The sequence below is a fragment of the Phoenix dactylifera genome, chromosome 3 (genome assembly GCF_009389715.1).
Source record: "Phoenix dactylifera cultivar Barhee BC4 chromosome 3, palm_55x_up_171113_PBpolish2nd_filt_p, whole genome shotgun sequence".
NCBI lineage: Eukaryota > Viridiplantae > Streptophyta > Magnoliopsida > Arecales > Arecaceae > Phoenix > Phoenix dactylifera.
This window is the reverse complement of record NC_052394.1, coordinates 13,105,507-13,125,519: the sequence shown is the minus strand read 5'-3', so window position 1 is coordinate 13,125,519 and position 20,013 is coordinate 13,105,507. Positions and strand designations below refer to the sequence as shown.

General features: G+C 37.3%; 1 protein-coding gene across 2 annotated transcripts; it reads right to left on the bottom strand.

Moving 5' to 3' along the window:
• Positions 1-3,591: 3,591 nt before the first annotated feature.
• On the bottom strand, positions 3,592-17,276 carry LOC103708023 (mitogen-activated protein kinase 15-like). 2 transcript variants are annotated; one of them, XM_026804997.2, is made up of 12 exons: positions 17,085-17,276; positions 16,545-16,809; positions 14,584-14,992; positions 13,281-13,408; positions 13,096-13,155; positions 9,476-9,625; positions 9,217-9,372; positions 8,881-9,092; positions 7,412-7,513; positions 7,165-7,322; positions 4,125-4,389; positions 3,592-4,003 (listed from the first exon to the last, which is right to left on the bottom strand). In XM_026804997.2, coding segments are annotated over exons 2-12 (1,665 nt in total). In that variant the 5' UTR covers positions 16,569-16,809; positions 17,085-17,276; the 3' UTR covers positions 3,592-4,002. The 2 variants fall into 2 exon arrangements, with proteins under 2 accessions (XP_026660798.1, XP_008790997.1); XM_008792775.4 differs by having other exon boundaries at positions 3,653-4,389.
• Positions 17,277-20,013: the final 2,737 nt, after the last annotated feature.

Below are 20,013 nucleotides of genomic sequence, written 5' to 3'. Positions count from 1 at the left end.
TGGGATAGGGAGTCTTCCTCCTCTTCGATATTTCTAGAAAGAAGTTGGAGTCCTAGGGTTGTTGGGACTCTAGGGCCCTCTATAAAACAGCCTCTCCTTCCCTCCAAGGCACTCCCCCCATCAACCCCTCTTCTTTCTCTCTTTGTTTTTCCTCTTTCTTCCTATATTCGTCGTTTTCCTTTTATTGCGGCCGCCAGAATTTGAGGCCAGAGAACGCTGTTAGAGCCGAGGTAAAGCCCCCATCTTCCTTTCTTTTTTTTTTTCTCTTCTCTTCGCTGCCCTAACCCACCCCTGGGCGGCACCGACTTGGTTGAGAATCGACCAAGTTCTACTTCTCCTATTTTTTTCAACCCTTCTTTTTCTTTTTGTCGGCCACTGATGCCGTCGTTTCTTGACACCGAACCCCTAGATGTACTCTTCGGCCTCCCTACGACCCTTCATGGCAAAGCCATGGCTATCAGTGATCGGCCAATAGCCAAAAATAAAGAAAACCCCTTATTTTCTGTTTTATCCAGCCCTTTTTTTCTTTTATTTCTCATTGACCGATCACCATCGACGGTCGTCCACTGCCTCCAACTACTGACTATACTCTTTGGCACGATCCACAGCAATCTCGGCCTCCCATTCCTCTCCTAGAGAGGCTAAGCATTCTCTTTCTCTCTCTTCTTCTCTCTTCTCCCTCTTTCTTTCTCTAAACAAATCTCTGGATTCTAATATAAAGTCTTGTCTCCCTGTCCTATGACCCGAGTTGACCCCCGTAAAAAGGCTTTGAACAATCTTGGTGCCCAAGCAGCTGTTAGATCGATCACCCAAGCCCTTGCGGGATATCCCTGAAACCCACTATTGATGACCCATGTCGAATAATTCTTGCCCTGATCAAGTTCCTGCTCTCTCATCCATCAATCGAGTCACTTAGATAAAACCTACCTGTAGCCATTGAATGTCATAGCCCAACCAACTATCCTCTTTTCTTGTTATATTAAAATTATCAAATAAGAATTAATTACATTTAATATTTTTAAATAGATTTAGCCGATTTGCCTAGTGAAATTTGAAGGTTCAAAACGGAAAAGGTAAGCAAGTCGTACACTCTTTATTAATTTTCAAACTATCATATTTTTCATGCATGTGGTTTACCAACGATGATATCATATTTTTTTTAAAATAAAGGATCATCATATGTATTATGAAAATGATGCTACGAAAAATTGTTCCATAAATTTTTCAATGAAAATAGTTATTTATGAAATATGAATCTTATCATGCCATTTATATATCTTTTACATCTACTTATGTATATGTTTTAAGAAAATGTATAAATATTTTAAGGCACTCAGATAGTTATATGCAATCTCTAAAATTGGGCAAGGGACACTCAAGACTAGTCCATACAAACACAAGCCCTGTTAGCAGGTATAAAGTTGGTATACAAAATATGATATACTTTGTCGATTACAAACACATACCCTATTACAGGTGTAAGGTGGCCTTAGCGTGAATATCTGTGAGTAATATTTTAAATTATGATATGGCTAAATAAAAAAATAATTTATGATTTTATTTGCAATATATACTTAGAATCATGATTATGAAATATTAATAACTTGGCCATGCATAATTGGTTTTATAGCTTGCTCTATCATAATACACTATGAAATACTTTATTTGGAATAATTATTATTATTTTTGATGATACATTATTCATAGAAAAATTTATGCTTGATCCAGTAACGTAGTATAAATTTTACTTACTGAGCTGTGTAGCTCATATCACTTTATTTTGTTATTTCTATTTCTAGACGAATAGAGTCTCTAAGAATAAAGAGCAGTCCGCTTCATGCTAGTACGTGATTTTGTAGCAGAAATTTTAGTTTTTTAATTAATTATGAATTTGTAGCCAGTAACTTTTTGAATTTTGTGGCTATAAATTTTTGTATTTAAATTTAGATGCATTTTATTTGATTATTTAATAGATGATTGGTTTGGATCCTTTAGAATTTAGGAGATGACAGCTAATAAGGATCGCAATTATCATTCGGGGCTAGCCAGCTTGTTGAAATCCATTACGAAAAAAAAAGAGAAAATTTTAGATGCATGCATATTATAATTTGGTTAGATTTGGATTAAACATTAGAGTCTGGCTTTAAGCTCCCATCCTGAGAGTTCACACGAGGCGGGACCCATGTACGAGCCCATCAATAATTCCCCTCTGGTGCTCTGAGTGTGGAGTGATTAAGGCTTGCAGATCATTAGACTAATCGCAATATTGAAATGGAAAATAGGCTGATTAAGGCTTGCATTGAGTGATTAGGAACATCATGTAACTAATGGTTATGGTTAAGAGAAAAAAAACAAAAAAGGGTAATGAAGCAAAAGCTAAATTGCATAATATGTTTAGCATTTATCATTTTTTTTCTCCTCCACATTAGCTTCTCTCTTGTTATAGTTGAAAAATCCTATCTTAGATTTCTTCTCTCGGCCTTTTTTTTTTTGTTTTTTTTTGTTTTTAAATATACTTAATGAAAGAAGACTAATAAATAGGTTAGAGATATTGGTGAGAACCACCTTCCATTATTCTACTATTGTAACTTGTTTGAAAACCAAGAACTCCAAGCTATTAAAGTGTTGAAGAATATCTTGGGTATGTATCATATTGCAATGCTTCTCTATGAAGTTTCACTTGCTCGAACCTTGATATATCTCATTAGGGATAGATTTTTTTTTCCTCTGGTAAAATCGGATATATTTATACCAATATACTGAAAATACATCTATGTGAATCAGAAAATAAACTATATGAAAAATCAGAAGAAATGTCTGACACAGCAGTCCTCATGAAACTCTCTCGTGCTACCTATGAAACTTTCCTGCCTCATCCTTATTCAGAAATATCATGGAATCACATTGTTTCTTATATTGGCTGCACCTGTTCACTAGTATCCTGCATATCATATTAGACGTACATCAACTCAAGCATCTTTGCAACGGATATTAGAGAAGTGACACCTACGTATCCATGCATATCGGCCACTCGTACCTCACCAAGTGGGTCTCAGCCATGAGTTTGTAATGCCTTCAATGAAGTAGCAGCAAAATAAAATAGAGTAGCTGAGGCATATTCTGTACGAGCATGTAACGTAGATGTGAGAGCCTGGATAGGAATTTCCATGATTGCATTAGAGAGCCGTAACATGTGACTACGAATAGTTCAAACATAGGTTGAGGTAGTTGGATGCAGTTATCGTATCCCTATGATATCCTGCATAGTGCATACACATTGTAGATGCAATCATAGCTTTAAAGCCCTCCCAATAGTTTCAGGATACTGCAAATCATTGTACGTGAATATAGTAATCAGATAAATGGATGCGGAGGTTCCCGAGCCTAATTCAGGCACAAGGCTTTAAGAATTCCCTGGTCGAAAGAGAGTTGCTTCACTGCTACCTCTTAGAAATGCTATTTAGCTATTTCTCCTGTTCCGCCCATGGGGCATCCTCAACAACGCAGCTGCACCTACCCGCTAAAACACGGAATATGCTGTCCAAGCTCGGGAAGTACTTCAAGCACTGCAAGGTTGCCCACAAAATGCTGTCCAAGTGAAGTGTGTCATGGTTCTCAATTGTTCCAAATGTAGAGAGTGACAAGCGGCAAATGACAAGAAGTAACAAGCCAACTTCAACAAGCTTAAGTGTGACAACAGCTTCTAGCATCATGAATGTAAGATAATACAACAAATAAGAGAGAAAAAAAAGGCTTAAGAATAATATTTTTACAACCCAATCTTGCCCACCTTCTTGTTTAGTGCTGAGACTGCCTTGGAAACTCTGAAATTTAACAACTACTGAGCCACAGCAACAGTCAGGTCAGTAAGCTAATATCACAACCTTCTCGGCCAGGCCAAATGCTTCCATCATGGACAGACTACCTTTATAACCTTTCAATCCCCAATTCCCCAGTCTGATACTGGTGAAAATAAATGAAAGTTCACCTCTCGATAGTAAGTCTGTACAGTTGACAATGCATGAGCATTATTGAATGTAATAACAAATAAACTAGCCGAGATCTCCATGGAGTTGATGTCATAACATGTGAAACAATTGCAAATATGTCATTGAACCAATTACCAATGACTACTAGGACCAGCATGAGCTGCAGCCACTTTACTTGCAACGTAAGGCTTTGGCTGCACAACCTTGGCTCCTTCAATTCCCTCATCTTCTCTTTCACTCTTACAGCTTGGGTTCCTTCGGGGATATGAAGATGCATATTGTGTGGGGATGGCAGGATTTCTGGTAGCCCTTCGCTGTTCATACAGCTCAGGACCTGAGGTTATGCAGTTGTTGTAATGCAACAAAGATCCGACAACTTTGCCAGGCCTTGCTCCAGCACCTGTCAATGCAAGGCAATACGCATAATAAGCTTTGCATCATCGAGTAACCAAAGTAAATCTGGGTATTGCAACAACACAGTAAAACTGGAAAAATTCATTTAACTATTTGCTCATTATTTAGTGGATCCAAGTAACAACTCTCGATCAGTTATGGTAATTCTACAGCACATACTCAGCTTTCTGAGTTGTTATATGCATCAATATTTGTGCATAAATTTGATTCAAGCTTTTGCCCATGAATAGTAATAGAAGAAAACCGAAGTCATGATAATTAGAAAAGCTGAGAAATAAGTGTTTCAAAAGAATCAGCATGACACAGAGACCAAAATCCACAACAAATTGCAGGCTCCAAAACCTAATACTCCTAGACAACAAATGAAGTGACAAGATACACATGCACAACTCTTTTTCATCTATAACACCATCAGAAAGACCGCATCTTATAAACATGCAAAGGAAACTTCTCTATAAGATATATTTTCCGGAGTAAGCTGATAAAGAATAAGAAACATCAAAAATCCATGTTTTGTGAATTGAAGGCACTGTAATAGTTAATCTCCTGGACAAATAAGGTTTCTCAGTATGTTTATCTCCATTTGTTTCTTAACTGTGTCACAATATCTAAAAGCAAGACAATTAACAAGATAATCTTGTTTCCCCCATCTTTCTGGTCTAATGGACTAGCAACATTAAAAAGAACAGTATTTTTAACATGAGAGAGCAAGAGATAAAAAGATAAGAGAGAGAGAGGAATAGAGAGATCACTTAAAAGGGAAATAAACAAAAGAATAAAAGATGGTATGCATAAAATGTTCACATCTATTCTTCTCTTTCTTTCACGGCAACCCCCTGCCCCAACAAAAAAAAGGTACATATGATGATGCAAGTAATGGACTACATTTAAATATGGCAAGGGTTGCAAGGAAAAGAAAAGAAGATTTACTCGAACTATGAAGTAGCATAGAAGATAACTACTATTACAGCAGCGACTCTCCAATCCAATCTGCTAAAAGGATGCAACTTTTTTTTTTTGCATCAGCCTCCCATGTCAAGTTTATGGATTGGTCCCCCCCTTTTTGTAATAGTAATTATAGATGTGTCAGCAGATGGTAAAGAAGAAGAAACCACATGGTGTATGTTGTTTGTGGACTGTCATATAAGGATTTGCAAGGTAGAAAATGAAATCACTGGACATAATTGGTAGAATCTCATGCTTCTAGAGGGATCATCTACAAGGCTCAGTGTACCAGATCCTGCACACGATCTTCCTAGAGATGGAGAGTGTGCTGCCTCGCCTTTTCTAGCCTCTCCTTCTTGCTTGCTTACCTTGCTCTTGTCTTAATGACTCTTCCTCTTTTTTAGGTTTTTTTTTTCTGAGAGTTAAAATGCTAGATGTTTCATTTGCCAATGACTTGGATCCCTGAAGACAGACTTATCCTTCTTATAGCGATTGATGTTGCTGCCAGAATCAATGCCTCCAATCTGTCTGAGGAGAACCAGAATTCCAAGGATATCATGGAACATTACACTGAAACTTAATTCCTAAAAGCTGCTATATTTGCCTCAAGCTCCTCAGCTAAGCCTGAAGGCCTCTCTGCTCCACTTCAACTTGGTGCTGTTGAAAACTATCCTAGGTGAGTCTGATCGATCAAAGGGAAGAAGCCCGCGCCCGCCCCTGATCGAAGAATGAAGAATCCCGCCCGGGTAGACTTTAAGAGCTCTTATCATGAATGATGTCAACCCCTCTTTTTTGCCTAACAAATGGATTAGACTAGAACAGATATTACTCCAAATTGGATTTTTTTTTTTTCCTAAATGCTTCAAACTACAGCGAAGTTCGACGAATGAGCGGCTAAAATATGGCCAAACTAAAACAGAGAACATAGAATACATCTTTGGTGGATAATTTTCTAAAATGAGGCACTGATGGATAATTTGCTAAGGATGAGGCACCTGTTATTTTCTTATATCGAAGCCATGACCTTCAGTGACCGTATGCCTAATACCATGTTAACAAACCATTTGGCCCTAAAAGCTTAAGTTTGTTATATGTAAAGGAATGGGTCAACGATGCATGTTAGGCTTAAAGACTAGAATAGGCAAGATGGTAATGGAAGGAGCGCAATGGGGATGCTACATCACAGACATTAAGAAAAGAGCATATGTGAATAGCGGAGATGAGGATATGTAGATCAGGGCATCGCAAAACTAGGAAGGATATGGGTTGAAACAAGTAATTTAATGGATGATAACAAATTGCACTGATAAAAGACCTATTCAGATCACCGAGTAATGTAAAAAGAAGATCATAGAAGGTAAAAGTCAGAGAAAAGGGGCACTATGGGGTAGTACTAGGATTACATGAATACAGTGCATGAAGGGGCAATCCATTTGCATAATTCACTTAAACTGAGGCCATTCAAAGGTGCATAATACCGGTGATTTTTTCAACGTTGCACAGCTAGCTCTTCCAGGCTAAGTGGCCAATTATATGACAGTTCTAACTTCACCCCTTTGATGAAGCAAGTATTATTCTCGGCATTCACATTTTTTTTCTTTAAAAAATTTTAATTACTATTTACAATTTTAGAGAGCAAGCTCCCAGTTGAATATTTTTAACATGCCTAATCATAAGTGTATCAAGGTCATCTTCACTTTCAAACAACCAACGAGATGAAATGCTACCCACTAACTGAAATTACATATCCAAGTATTGAATAGAGTAAACAAGTTTGCTTGCTGCACAAAAATTGTAAGAGCACTTGATTATTCACCTTGGACCCTTTGGGGAACTTGAAGTGGAACCCTTGTCATAGGGACCATGCAATTCTCTGGTTTTGGCTTCTCAGATTCCTTGATTAAACATTTAGAAGAATCTTCTGTAATGTCCCTTGAGTTCAGCAGCTTGTTATCTGAATAAAAAACAGAAGGCCTATGCATACAAAAGCTGAATCAGTTGCACCTACACATAGAAACAGATCCCTTTGACTATCTTCAAGCATGAAAACAAGGATCACATACCTGGGTAATGACGCATGTTGCCTCTCAGGTGGGGCAACAGTTGCCCCACTTTCATAGTTCTCTTCAAGGTAAGCAAACTGCTTCTTGAAGTGATCAACAGCACTGTAAACAAAATTAGTTTGAATTTAACTTTGAAGATAATAGAACATCAGGGGAAAACAAGGTTAAGTGTTTAAACTAATTATTGCACGGCACCAAGGTATTTAAAGCCAGTGGCCATCCTGCCAGCATGAGACATGCCATGTTGTTTGCCCATGCCAAAGCAAAAAATAAAAATAATAATAATAATAAAATAATTTAATAGATTCATTCTGATCCATGCTGGGTGCCAATACTGGCCTGACATGTTATGTGCCCACAGACACCACCAGCAGTCAAAAACCTTGGATTGCAATATTAAGATTTATTGGTGTACAATTGCAAAACACTATTGTTGCAAACAGGGTGATTGAAATGAATGGTCTAGTTAAAATTGTTGAATGCTAACGTGAAAAGCATACTTTGAACTATGATAAAGGATATACTTCCTAAGACATTTTTTAGATTTACATTTTAGTTTGCCCAAATTGCAACTTAATAAGCTAGGTTCCAGGTAACTTGAATAATTATATGAATCCAAGGTTGACCATGTTGAAGTTTCCGAGGGTTAAAACAATTGCCACATTCCAGGCTGGCAGAAGGAATTATATAAATTATGCTATCTATATCTTAGTTGCCAAAATCAAAAGTGGATGCGGCAGCTGATGCGGATGCAGGTCTCTTTTTTTTTGTGTGTGTGTGTTTTGGTGGGGGGGGGGGGGGGGTGAGAGAGGGGGGCCGGGAATAGGGAACCGAACCTGCATATGCATGTCAATTCAGTGAGCTGCCTTGACGGAATTGCTCAATTAGTAAACAAGTAGAGCTTGAGCATGAAACTAAACACAAATAGTTTCAAGCTTAGCTTGAGAATTGGCAGGTCATCCTGTATTTAATTCCATTATATGCATGTGCATGAGCATTGCCAGGTCCTCCCATATTTAAGAATAACTTTAGAACAATGTAGTTCAGTAAACCAATCAAAGTGCACTTTGCACCATTATAAGTTCAGTTGTGATCTAATGTTTGAGATATGTTCAAAGTGTATATTAAAAGCCATGGGGTTCTAGCTCTCGCCAGTGAGCTGCTTGTTAACAGCTTGAGTTCGGCTTGAAATTAATTGACCCAACCTTAAGCTTGGGAGTTAGGATTAAATCACTATTAAGATGAGCTAGAGATTGGCCTGATTATAATCAAGCCAAGCTCAGTCACACCCAGGAACCAGGGTCAGAATAGATATACAAGTAATAAATGCAGAGACCTATTAGAATTTCATTATAGAAACCCACATGCTAACTCCAAGCTAATACCAGCATCCAGCATGTATTTCTAGGAATTGTGATCACAAAGAAATCGAAACCACTCAAATGGCCGAAGTTATGATAGCTAAATACCTTGGATACATGAAGCCAGTTGACTCTGTCCCTTCCAAGAACTCTTTCTTCAGCTTCGGATGATACTCAAGAATTTCTTTATATATGAGCTCCCTTACATCTTCCTTCGTTATCCTTCGTCTCTCAAAGTCAAACTCCATTTTTGTGACTGGCTGAGCAGAAGGCTCCCTCTCAACCTTTGCTATATTCTTGAAATAGGGATCGGCCAAAGCCTGACACCTTGTGGCAAAAATCAGTTTCTTTAGATAGAGAAATCATATTTATAGACAATATAAAGGAGAAACAGAAAGCTTCATTTCTGATAATTGTCATCCAGTTGAAGCCTGCTATTTGTACCTCCTCAGCAGTTGGGCGATCCTTGGGTTCAAAAGCTAGCATCCTCTCTAACAAACGAAGAGCAAGTGGGTCAGCATTTGGAAACTTCCGAGAAAAAGGTACAGGTTTTTTTCTGCGCATGCTGCTTAAATACCGTCTTGCTTTCTCATTGCGCACCTGCAGAAAGTAAAGAAAGGTTTAATGTAGCTACTATAAACTACAACCAACTCAAAAAGGCATCCCGATGTGTGTTAAAGAGTTTTTGTGAAGTGACACAGACCCTGGCAATGGCTTCTGGAGAAGGTGTTCCCAACAGATCTGTCATTATATCCAATTGGTGGACCACATTCTTTCCAGGGAAAAGAGGTTTTCCAGTTAACAATTCAGCAAAAATACAGCCAATACTCCAGATATCTATTGCTGGTGTATACTGCAACAAATTCAAATTGTCAAATAAAAGTAAATATATAGATGCTTCTATGAACTTCAGGAAATAGATTGTCAAAATTTTATATATCAATAGATAATCAAGGTATGTATTCATAGGTTAATGTAACCAAAGGAGCCTAGGCATGTTCACATGAGGAATATAATTCTTCTCTTTTCTGTAGCACTATCGTGATAAATAGAACACAAGCTATAGCATAGAGCAATAGCAATATCAAGAAATATTTATAACCACCACTATATTAGTAGCAAATATTTCATGACATTAAGGGACCAGTATTTCATAGATCAGAGAATACTATCAACAATGCTATGTACATGATGCACCAACATCATCATCAAAAAAAGAAACGCAAGCATGAATCTGAAAAAAAAAAATCCCAATTTCTGACACTTCATATGAGGGCCCACAACATAAGTTCCTCTCTTTACTGAGAGCTTACAACCATCCACCCCTTTAATATAGCTCAAGGGAAGATTGCAGTCACAAATCCACCAATCTAATGCAAGATCATGAAATCCATCTAAACCACCAAAGTCTCTCATGATAGATCACCCTTAAGCAAGAATATAGCCAGCATCACAACCCCTCTTTCATGATGACTGAAGTGACTCTCTATCTCAATTTGCCCATCAAAGTAGGGCCATATCTTCTAGATTAAGCGAAAGGTACTCGCCAAAACAGTCCTACTTTTCAAATACCATTGCTAAATTGACCTCTTTGATTTCCAGAAACAATCCAATGCCAGCTTCATTTGGATTCCCACTACAGAGGCATCAGTCTTTGTTTTTAGTTAACCCACATCGAGTATTTCCTATCTGCATGATTGCATCAAATCTTCACTTTACTTCTGGTCCTTTCCACCCTGTTTGCCAATCTTGTCTTCTTAACTACAGCACTGTTTGGACCCAAGATTTCAAAAGCCAGCAGCACAAACCAAATGTGCCGGTGTTCCATGTTAAAACAATAAGGTAAAACGAAAAAAGGCCATTGCCCAGTTATATTCTCAGTAATCCAGGTCCAAGAAGGGGCAAACTGGAGGCAAACCTAATCTTTTGCAATTTTTTATACAAAGTGGCTATCCTAGGACCCAAAACCATGCCATTGCACTTGTCAGCCCAAGTATTTACCATTGCACCTATCAGCCCAAGTCTTTACCATTGCACCAAGCAATGCCCCCAAATTAGGTAAAATAAAATAAGGAATTGAAAAGCCCTTTGTTATTAATGGTATGTAATAGATGACATGCCAATCCATGCCAGGTATCAATATTGGCTTGGCATGGTGTGTGCCGGACCGCACAGGCCAGCACTTGAAGCCATGTTTTTAACATTAATATTTTCTTATTCTTCATCTTAAATTCTAAACAAAATCCTATTTTCTTCTCCTTAACTATGAACTCAATAAAGAAAAGATGAAAAGAACCAATTAATATGCATTTGAGAATGGTTAAGCCAGACCAAATCATCTCAGCCTGTTGGAATTTGTTGTAACGTCAATATCAATCAAAACTTCCCATAGTTTTCTAGATCTTCAGCGCATGCTTATATGTTCAGGTTCCAACCAGAAACTTGAAAATATACAATCACAATGCAGAGGAAACCATTAAAAAAAGTTTAGTAGTTGGCAATCTAGTCTATCTTCCATAAATACACTTGACTCAAGGAATGACAGAAGACTTCGTTATACATGCCCCACTCAAAAAAAAATCTGAGGATTTTCTTCTCCCATTGCATCTGACTTACGATAACCAACCCAACTCATCATTTAGCCATTTTCATGGCAACTTCAGTATGGAATCTCCTCTCAACTTTCTCTGAGTGAAACGACAGACTGAGTTTTTCTTTTTGCCAATTATTATGTCCATTTGACAGCTGATTAGCTCTAGAAAGCTACCCGCAGCAGTGAAGTCCGTTATGCACTAAAACAACTGAACCAGCAGTCTTTTAATAATCCATGGATCCTGAACTACAGAGATCTTATTTCCATCCCCAGTAAACTACTTAAACCTTTACATGCAAACAACCTTCTTCAGATTTGCAGTGGCTTCATTATCATGATATTTAGCATTAGTGAATTGAGACCACATGAGCTGACCAATGCAGATCTTTTCAGCAACTTGTTTCATCATATGCTTCATAAAACTTGCACAATCATTTGATAACTAGCTTTCCCTAGTTCTCAAAACATTATTGTGATATATGAGGTGCAGCTCCCTGTCTGACCCTTTATTCCAGAGGAGCACTTCAATTGGTTTTTCAATCTTACCCATAATTCTGCAGGAAAATGAGCATATCCATTATCGGCCTCTTCTCAAAGATGTGTTTTAAGCCATGTCGCCAGGATACTTCTATTTCTGGGAGTTTTGGAGTGCTGATACTTTTGGATACTTGGAATAAACTTGACACTTGACAACATTTCTAAAACAGTGTCCTGCTTATGTCAACTAGAAATGTTGACACTTGGTGGCTTTTTCAAGAATCCTGTCAAAAGAACACTTTACTCAGTGACACTTGAAGTCTCAACTATTTTGCCACTTAACAGTATTACCAAAGTGTCTAGATTTTCTAGTGAAGTGGCACACCTGTTTTTGGCTTTTTCTTTTTCTTAGATGTTATTACCACACAAATTTAAGTTTTGTTTTCCATAATTTAAAGCATTATTGGCCGGACAACTTGCATTACTCATCAGCAAATCCTATGATTTTTAGATTTTTTTATTTTTCTAATTTGTATCAGAGGGAAATGTCCTTATGCAGATTTTTAGGGTTTAAGGTGTCAAACACTTGGGGACACGTAAGGGATGCACTAGGGCTAGCCAGTCAACAAAATTTTACATAGTTCAGGTCACACTTTTGCCCCAGTCCTATTAATCATTTAGAATATTCTCAGCCTAAGCACACCGAATGTGCATCCTTATTGGCACCCATGCCAAGTGTCTAGGTATTTTACTCTTAACATGCATTAGGGTATCATCAATTTTCCTCCATCCTTAGCACTTCCGCAAAGATTCTCTTGTGCTACTCCATTATAATCACATTAACCAGAATAGGACTTACTATAATCAATCTTTTCCAGAATTATCTGGTAATTTTCCAACATACTCTATGAAAACGAGATATAACTAGAAACATAATGCATGGTTCATAATAAATTCTTTAACAAGATCGGAGACAATAATGCAACAGAATAGAGAAGCATCCACTTTCAATATTATAAATGATAAGGTGATTCTTCTTTGCAAAAAAAAATATTGAAGTATAGATCATTCACAGATTTTCCACGAAAATACAGATTGAGGTCATATTATGAATATATTAAGAGAGCAAATAATTAAAATCCAGGAAAGAAGAAAAAATCTTAAAATAGATAGCTCATATAAAGTTTATATCACTAAAAGCAATATTAAAACTTTAATTTTTTTAACATGGAGGATGAATAAAATCCACAGACCTTTGAGAAAAATGATCCACACAATTCAGGCGCCCTATACCACCTTGTTGCAACATAATCCTGCAAGTAGAGCCAAAAGTGATTAGGTTATCTCAATTGTTCAAACTACTAATTTACTATGAATGTTGAGATCCAAGGATAGTATTTATAAAATTGATGACCATATTTAATTGAAAAGAAAATACCGTCCAAAATATGGCAGTGGGAGTGTCATGGAAGGCCACCCTTGCAAGTCCAAAGTCACATATCTTGAGTTTGCAGTCAGAATTTGCTAAAATATTTTTGGGTTTAAGATCCCTGTGAAAAACATTTGCTGCAAATTCATCGAGGATGAAAACATAAGAAAAAAAACTTAGTAACCAAGAAAAAGACCAAGTTTGATTAAAATCCAACATAAAACATTCGAAGTCGTTCATATATGAGTTGGAAAACCATATCCAGATAAACAAGATGATTATGTACCTCAAGTGTCTTTGAATTCATTAGCAAGTGTTTTGACGTTTGGCACGCTAAATTACAAAAACAAAATATCAAGAAAAAAGAAGGAAAATAAAGTGGTGCTACAGTTTCGAGCGAAGGGGAGGTAGGACAAGAATATGAAGGAAAAGGGTGTTATCACCCGCCAAGACACAATTATAGTTACTAATTTGAGAAGTCCCTGCATAAATAACCAATGAAGAGCTTTATGAACTTTGTCATAGTTTTAGTTGTCTGAGTTGAGAAAAGGGGTTGGAGTGGCAATGAAGAGCACAAAAAATTAATGAATGCAGAAATATTTTAGTAGTTTTGCGTAGGATTAAGTGATGCATTATAATTTCTTCATATGGTTGTATTCTAAAAAATTGCACAATATAGCAATTCAGAAATGATGAAATAATAAACGATAAAGGCATGACTGAATATTGATTTTGAAAATAAGTAGGAAAAAGAAAGGCATTAGAACAATGGACCTTGAAGAAGCTACAGGAGTGAGAGCAAGACTGAAGACTGTGTGTAATTCGGTTACTAATGTCAAAATCATATAAAATATTTATCCTTAACCAACTTAAATCAAACCCTATATTCTCATGAGCAACCAATATGACAGCCATCTTATATTCGTAATGCAGAAAAGATGAAAAAAAGGCAAGGAAAACAAGTTCCCATAAACCTCTAAGCAGCATATGGATCAAAAATCATTGTGTTGGATGATTCACACCTATTATTCATCTGGATATAGAGATATGTACTTAATTAAATCATGTTCACCTGGTTATAGAGATATGTACTTAATTAAATCATGTCTCCTGCACTGTGAATTGTCAACCTTGCATGATACTCCCCCAATCCCCAGACTACTAATCTATACAGAAGGGTTGCTTCCAGCATTATATCCCCGAACATTTACAGCATGGTTGCACTGTCTGTAAGCATGTGCATCCTCTGAAAAAGCAAATGAAATAGAAACTAAAGTCCAAAACTCATGCAAAAGATAGATGTACTAGTCACCTGTATGTATGTACTTTAAACCTCGAAGCAGCTGATAAAGAAAAAATTGATAGTGTTCTGGAGTCAAATCATCATTGGCCTTAATAACCTGGTGTAAATCAGACTCCATGAGTTCAAAGACAACATAGATGTCTTTGAATTCCCTTCTCGATGGAGGTAACAGTATGTGTTTGATTTCCACAATGTCCGGATGACGCAGGAGCCTAAGAAGCTTAATCTCACGAAGTATTCGTGTGGCATCAGAGACATGTTCAAAGATATCATTGATCTTCTTGATAGCAACTTTTTCCCCAGTATGAGTATCAAGCGCAGAGCAAACAACACCGTAGCTACCTTTGCCTATCACTTCTTCTATCTTGTACCTGCTACCCTCACCATATGCTGTGAAGAAGCCTACTTCTGCTGATGCCTGTATAATCAATGTCATCAGGTCCAGAATGTTGCTTGGCAGTTGGCACTACATGATAAGCGAGAGTCTACAAGCAGCAACTATGTTTTTGAATGTATAAAAGGGAGAAAGAAGACAACAATAACACTCATATTCTTATCAGCCATTATGTGCCATTATGAGATACTCCATGCTAAGATATACAACTGTTTATACTTGGATATAATGCAATTAAATGCATGATCCTCTATCAGATACTGTTCAGACATCTATTAATATGGAAAACCCAATAAAACATCTAGGTGTCCAATTGTTCAATGAGTCACCGATGAATAGATAGCTGACAGAGTCCAGGCACAATTTAACTAGCAGAATTGCGACGAGATCAATGACATGAGTCTATACCGAAAATCCATCAAAGAGGTCATCATCTACTCTCAGTCCAGATCAACTGGCAAATCATCATCATGTAGAAATTATGACAGATTACCAGCCAGTTTGACTCAACATATCTGTCAATGAATATGAAGAGATCAAAAATCATCATCATGTAGAAATTATGACAGATTACCAGCCAGTTTGACTCAACATATCTGTCAATGAATATGAAGAGATCAACCTTCAGCATCCAAAGGAAAAAGCTTAGCAAATCATCAAGGATTCCAAATTCATGGAACACAGGAGTTGCCAAAAGATATCTATCTTATCAAGGATAAATGTGCTCTCAAAGGATATATTTGCAATCCACATACAGATCCCTCATATCTCTATCTAGGAGCCACCATTTCTGGACTTTTAATGGGTGAAAGATGACATAAAACAAGTAGGCACAACAAATGAAAGCTTACGAAAGCAAGTGATTAGACAGCTACACATATTGAGTGCCTTGCACTGAATTACCCGTCTATCATCAGAAAAACGATCCTCATCATAAGATAAATGGGTCTGCATGCAAGATGAACTGATCGCACATATTTGGAACATGCACCATCAGATCAAAATTGGAACGCTGTTGGAAGTGTGGTCACTAGAGGAACAGCAAGCAACAAGCCTATTCCTAGATCAGCACGCCACATTCAAACTATTCTTGGATGACTCTGGATAATTCATCCAACCTCCACCAATACAACACCGTCATGTGTCTTATAGTCATTACAAGAGGTATCACACAACATTGAAATATTCAAACGCTCACATCAAAACTTGAAAAAATAAAAGAGGCTACAGGAGAAAGAATAATTCAAACAATGAACTTGCACACCTACTCGATTCTGCCTGTGTTTATATTAGTAGTACTTCATCATCTGAATATATAATTCACAACTTTCAGCAAAAAGTTATCTTATATTCCACATAGATACTCAAAAATGGCAAAGCTTGCCAAATCAAAGGGGAACATCACAAAACACTGACACGATCCACAGAATAGAACAAAAGAAGAAGAAAGTAGACAAAAGGAGGCGAAAACAGTTAAAGTAAGACCGCCATGTTATACCAAGTAATCAGAAATAAAATCTTCCACTTAATTAATCACATCAAGAAGAATAAGAAGAAGATAGAAGAAAAACTTCACCTTTCTTCTCTGACCTGGCTGCATCCTATCGCAGGAGCCTCACCGACCACCGAAACACATCGAACGGTCTCTACCTTAGCTGCCGCTATAACCACAGCTCAAGAAGACCACCAATCAACCAAATATCGAGCAAAAATCCCACCTTTACAAGCCTCTGGGGACAGAACTCGGGAAAAAAATCCAAAGATTGACGAAAAGCTAAGACTTTTGAGATCAAAAGAGATACGCCAACTAGGTAGAGATGCTGGAAACTCGATATAATCTCCTGAAACAAAGACGGACAGCCCATCAGCAGAAGAAAAGCCGGAGATTCGACAAAGAAGGCAGCTGGAAGCTGCTCTCTGTTCTCTCCACCTCTCTCCTTTAAATTATTATATTCTCGAACAAACATTTCATTAAAAAAAGAAAAAAACAAGAATCGCACATGGAAGCCAAGCGGAATTCCCATCGTATCCTACTCCCTTTAATCTATTCCAGTCCAAAAGCCAAAAAAGAAAAAGAAAAAAAAAAAAAGGAAACTTTAATAGTAAAAAATCTCACCTTTTCTCCCCTGAAAGCTTACAAATTGCAACCATATTGAGCTCGGAAAATCCAAAAAAGAAAGAAATCAGACTTCTTCTCTCCGCTACAGGCGCTGAAGCAATTTGACCAAAAAAAATGACAAAACTGGAGGAAAAAAAATCCAACAGAAGCGAAGGAGGAATGAGAGGAAAAATGGCAGAACCTTACAAGGGGAGGGGCCGACGGAGATATAATAAAGGCAGTGGGACAGCGGCACAGGGCTTGCTTGTGGTAAGACAATCCGCGGAGAAGTTTAGCGTCGCGCCATCCGCCGCAATGTGCGATCGCTGATTGGACGGCCCAAATCGGCCGAAGTCCGATTGGTTGCAGTTTTTCGCGGTTTAACTTACCTGATCTTTTTCGGTGGCATTCAAAAACGTATATTCGGAGATTAAGATTCGAATGGTATAATTTCTTACGCTGGTGGTTGTTATTGGAAATGCATTAGATTCTAAATTGAAAACTCTTTTTAAAAATAGAAGGCAAGCTGTAGCATTTAGTGGGATTTGATATAAAACTAAAAGTAAAAGTAATAAAGCAATAGAAAATAAAGAGAAAGAAAACACAAGAGAGCATGAGATATAAATGGCTCTTTTATTCTTTCTTACTTTTCACATACCGATACAAGATTACATATTATCTATTTATAGGCCAAAGGAGAAAGAAAAAAAGCCATAAGATTAAAGGCCATAAATACATTAATTCATCATTAATGAAGAAATTGGAGGGTTACGAGAAGTTGAATAGTCATGGATGAATTCAGATGAATATCCATCTAGAGATGAAGATGAAGAGTCAAGATTTTATAACACTCCCCCTTGGATATTCATCTCTTAAGAATATGCCTCATTAAAACCTTACTAGGAAAAAACCCTGTGGGACAAAAATCCTAGTGAAGGAAAAAGAGTACAATATTCTCATTATATGCTTTTTAAACTGTCTCATTAAAAACCTTGCTAGGAAAACCCAACGGGACAAAACCTAGGCGAAGGAAAAAAGAGTACAGTGCATATAAGCCTCCCCCTTATGTGAGCATGTCAACAAATGGCTCTGAGTTGACGCATACCAATCTTCTGTACTAGTTTCTTAAATGTTGTTGCAGGCAATGCTTTGGTGAATAAGTCTGCTAGATTTTCACTTGAGCGAATCTGCCGAACATCTATTTCACCTTTTTTCTGGAGTTCATGTGTGAAAAAGAATTTTGGTGAGATGTGCTTGGTTCTATCACCTTTAATATATCCTTTTTCTATTTGAGCAATACATGCAGTATTATCCTCATATATTATTGTTGACTTCTCGTTGATTGTTGGAAGATTACATTCTTCATAGATATGTTGAAGCAAAGATCTCAACCACACACATTCTCGACTTGCTTCATGAAGCGCAAGTATCTCGGCATGATTGGAAGAAGTGGCAGTGATAGTTTGCTTTATAGATCGCCAAGATACAGCAGTACCACCATATGTGAATAAATATCCTGTTTGTGATCGCCTTTTATGTGGGTCAGACAAATATCCCGCATCTGCATATCCAACCAGTTCCGGTTTTGGTTGTTTTGAATATAATAATCCCAAATCAGTTGTTCCTCGAAGATAACGAAATATGTGTTTAACACCATTCCAATGTCTCCGTGTTGGTGCCGAACTATATCTTGCTAATAAATTGACAGAAAAAGCTATGTCCGGTCGCGTATAGTTAGCAAGATACATTAGTGCACCAATTGCACAGAGCTACGGCACTTCAGGACCAAGAATTTCTTCGTTATCTTCTCGAGGACGAAAAGGGTCCTTCTTTATATCATAGGATCGAACAACCATTGGGGCACTTAATGGATGAGCTTTATCCATATAAAAACGTTTTAACACCTTTTCTATGTAATTAGATTGATGAACAAATATTCCATCTGATAAATGCTCGATCTGCAGTCCGAGACAAAATTTTGTCTTTCCAAGATCTTTCATCTCAAATTCTCTATTTAAGTACATGACTGCTTCTGCAAGCTCTTCAGGAGTTCCGATGATGTTGAGATCATCAACATACACTGCAATAATAACAAACCCAGATTTTGATTTCTTTATAAAAACACATGGGCTAATAGCTTTGTTAACATATCCTTCCTTCAGCAGGTATGTACTAAGACGATTATACCACATTCGTCCAGATTGCTTTAATCCATACAAAGATTTTTGTATCTTGATTGAATACATTTTTCGGGGTTTTGAACTACATGCTTCAGGCATTTTTAGTCCTTCAGGAACTTTCATATAAATATCATTATCAAGTGATCCATATAAATAAGCTGTGACTACATCCATAAGACGCATATGAAGTCCTTCAGAAATTGCCAGACTAATTAAAAACCTAAATGTAGTTGCATCCATTACAGGAGAATATGTCTCCTCATAATCAATTCCAGGTCTCTGAGAGAAACCTTGTGCTACAAGTCGTGCTTTGTATCTGACAACCTCATTATTCTCATTCCTTTTCTATACAAACACCCACTTGTAGCCAACAGGTTGTACATTTTCAGGCGTTTGGACTACAGGTCCAAGTACCTTTCGCTTTGCAAGCGAATTTAATTCGGCTTGGATTGCATCTTTCCATTTTGGCCAATCATTTCTATGTCGACATTCTTGAATGGATTTTGGTTCAAGATCCTCGCTTTCTTTTATTAAATCAGTAGCTACTGCATATGCAAATATTTCATCAACCACAACTTTATTTCGGTTCCATCTTTTTCCTGTAGTGACATAACTTATTAAGATTTCTTCATTCTCAATATTTGCAATTCTTTCATCATTTTCAGGCGCTTGACACTCTTCTGGAGTTGTTTCTTTAGTTATGTCTTCTACTGGCTTTTGTGCCATAGCCTCTTCAGGAGGATCAAGAACTAAAGTAGTGCCAACTT

Excerpts from the sequence above, each read along its gene's own strand:
- LOC103708023 (XM_008792775.4), bottom strand. The coding sequence starts at position 16,568 with ATGCAGCCAGGTCAGAGAAGAAAG. Across the intron at positions 14,993-16,544 it reads AGCCAGGTCAGAGAAGAAAG|GCATCAGCAGAAGTAGGCTT; the intron begins GTGAAGTTTTTC and ends TTGATTATACAG. Across the intron at positions 13,409-14,583 it reads TTTAAAGTACATACATACAG|CAAATGTTTTTCACAGGGAT; the intron begins GTGACTAGTACA and ends ATGAATTTGCAG.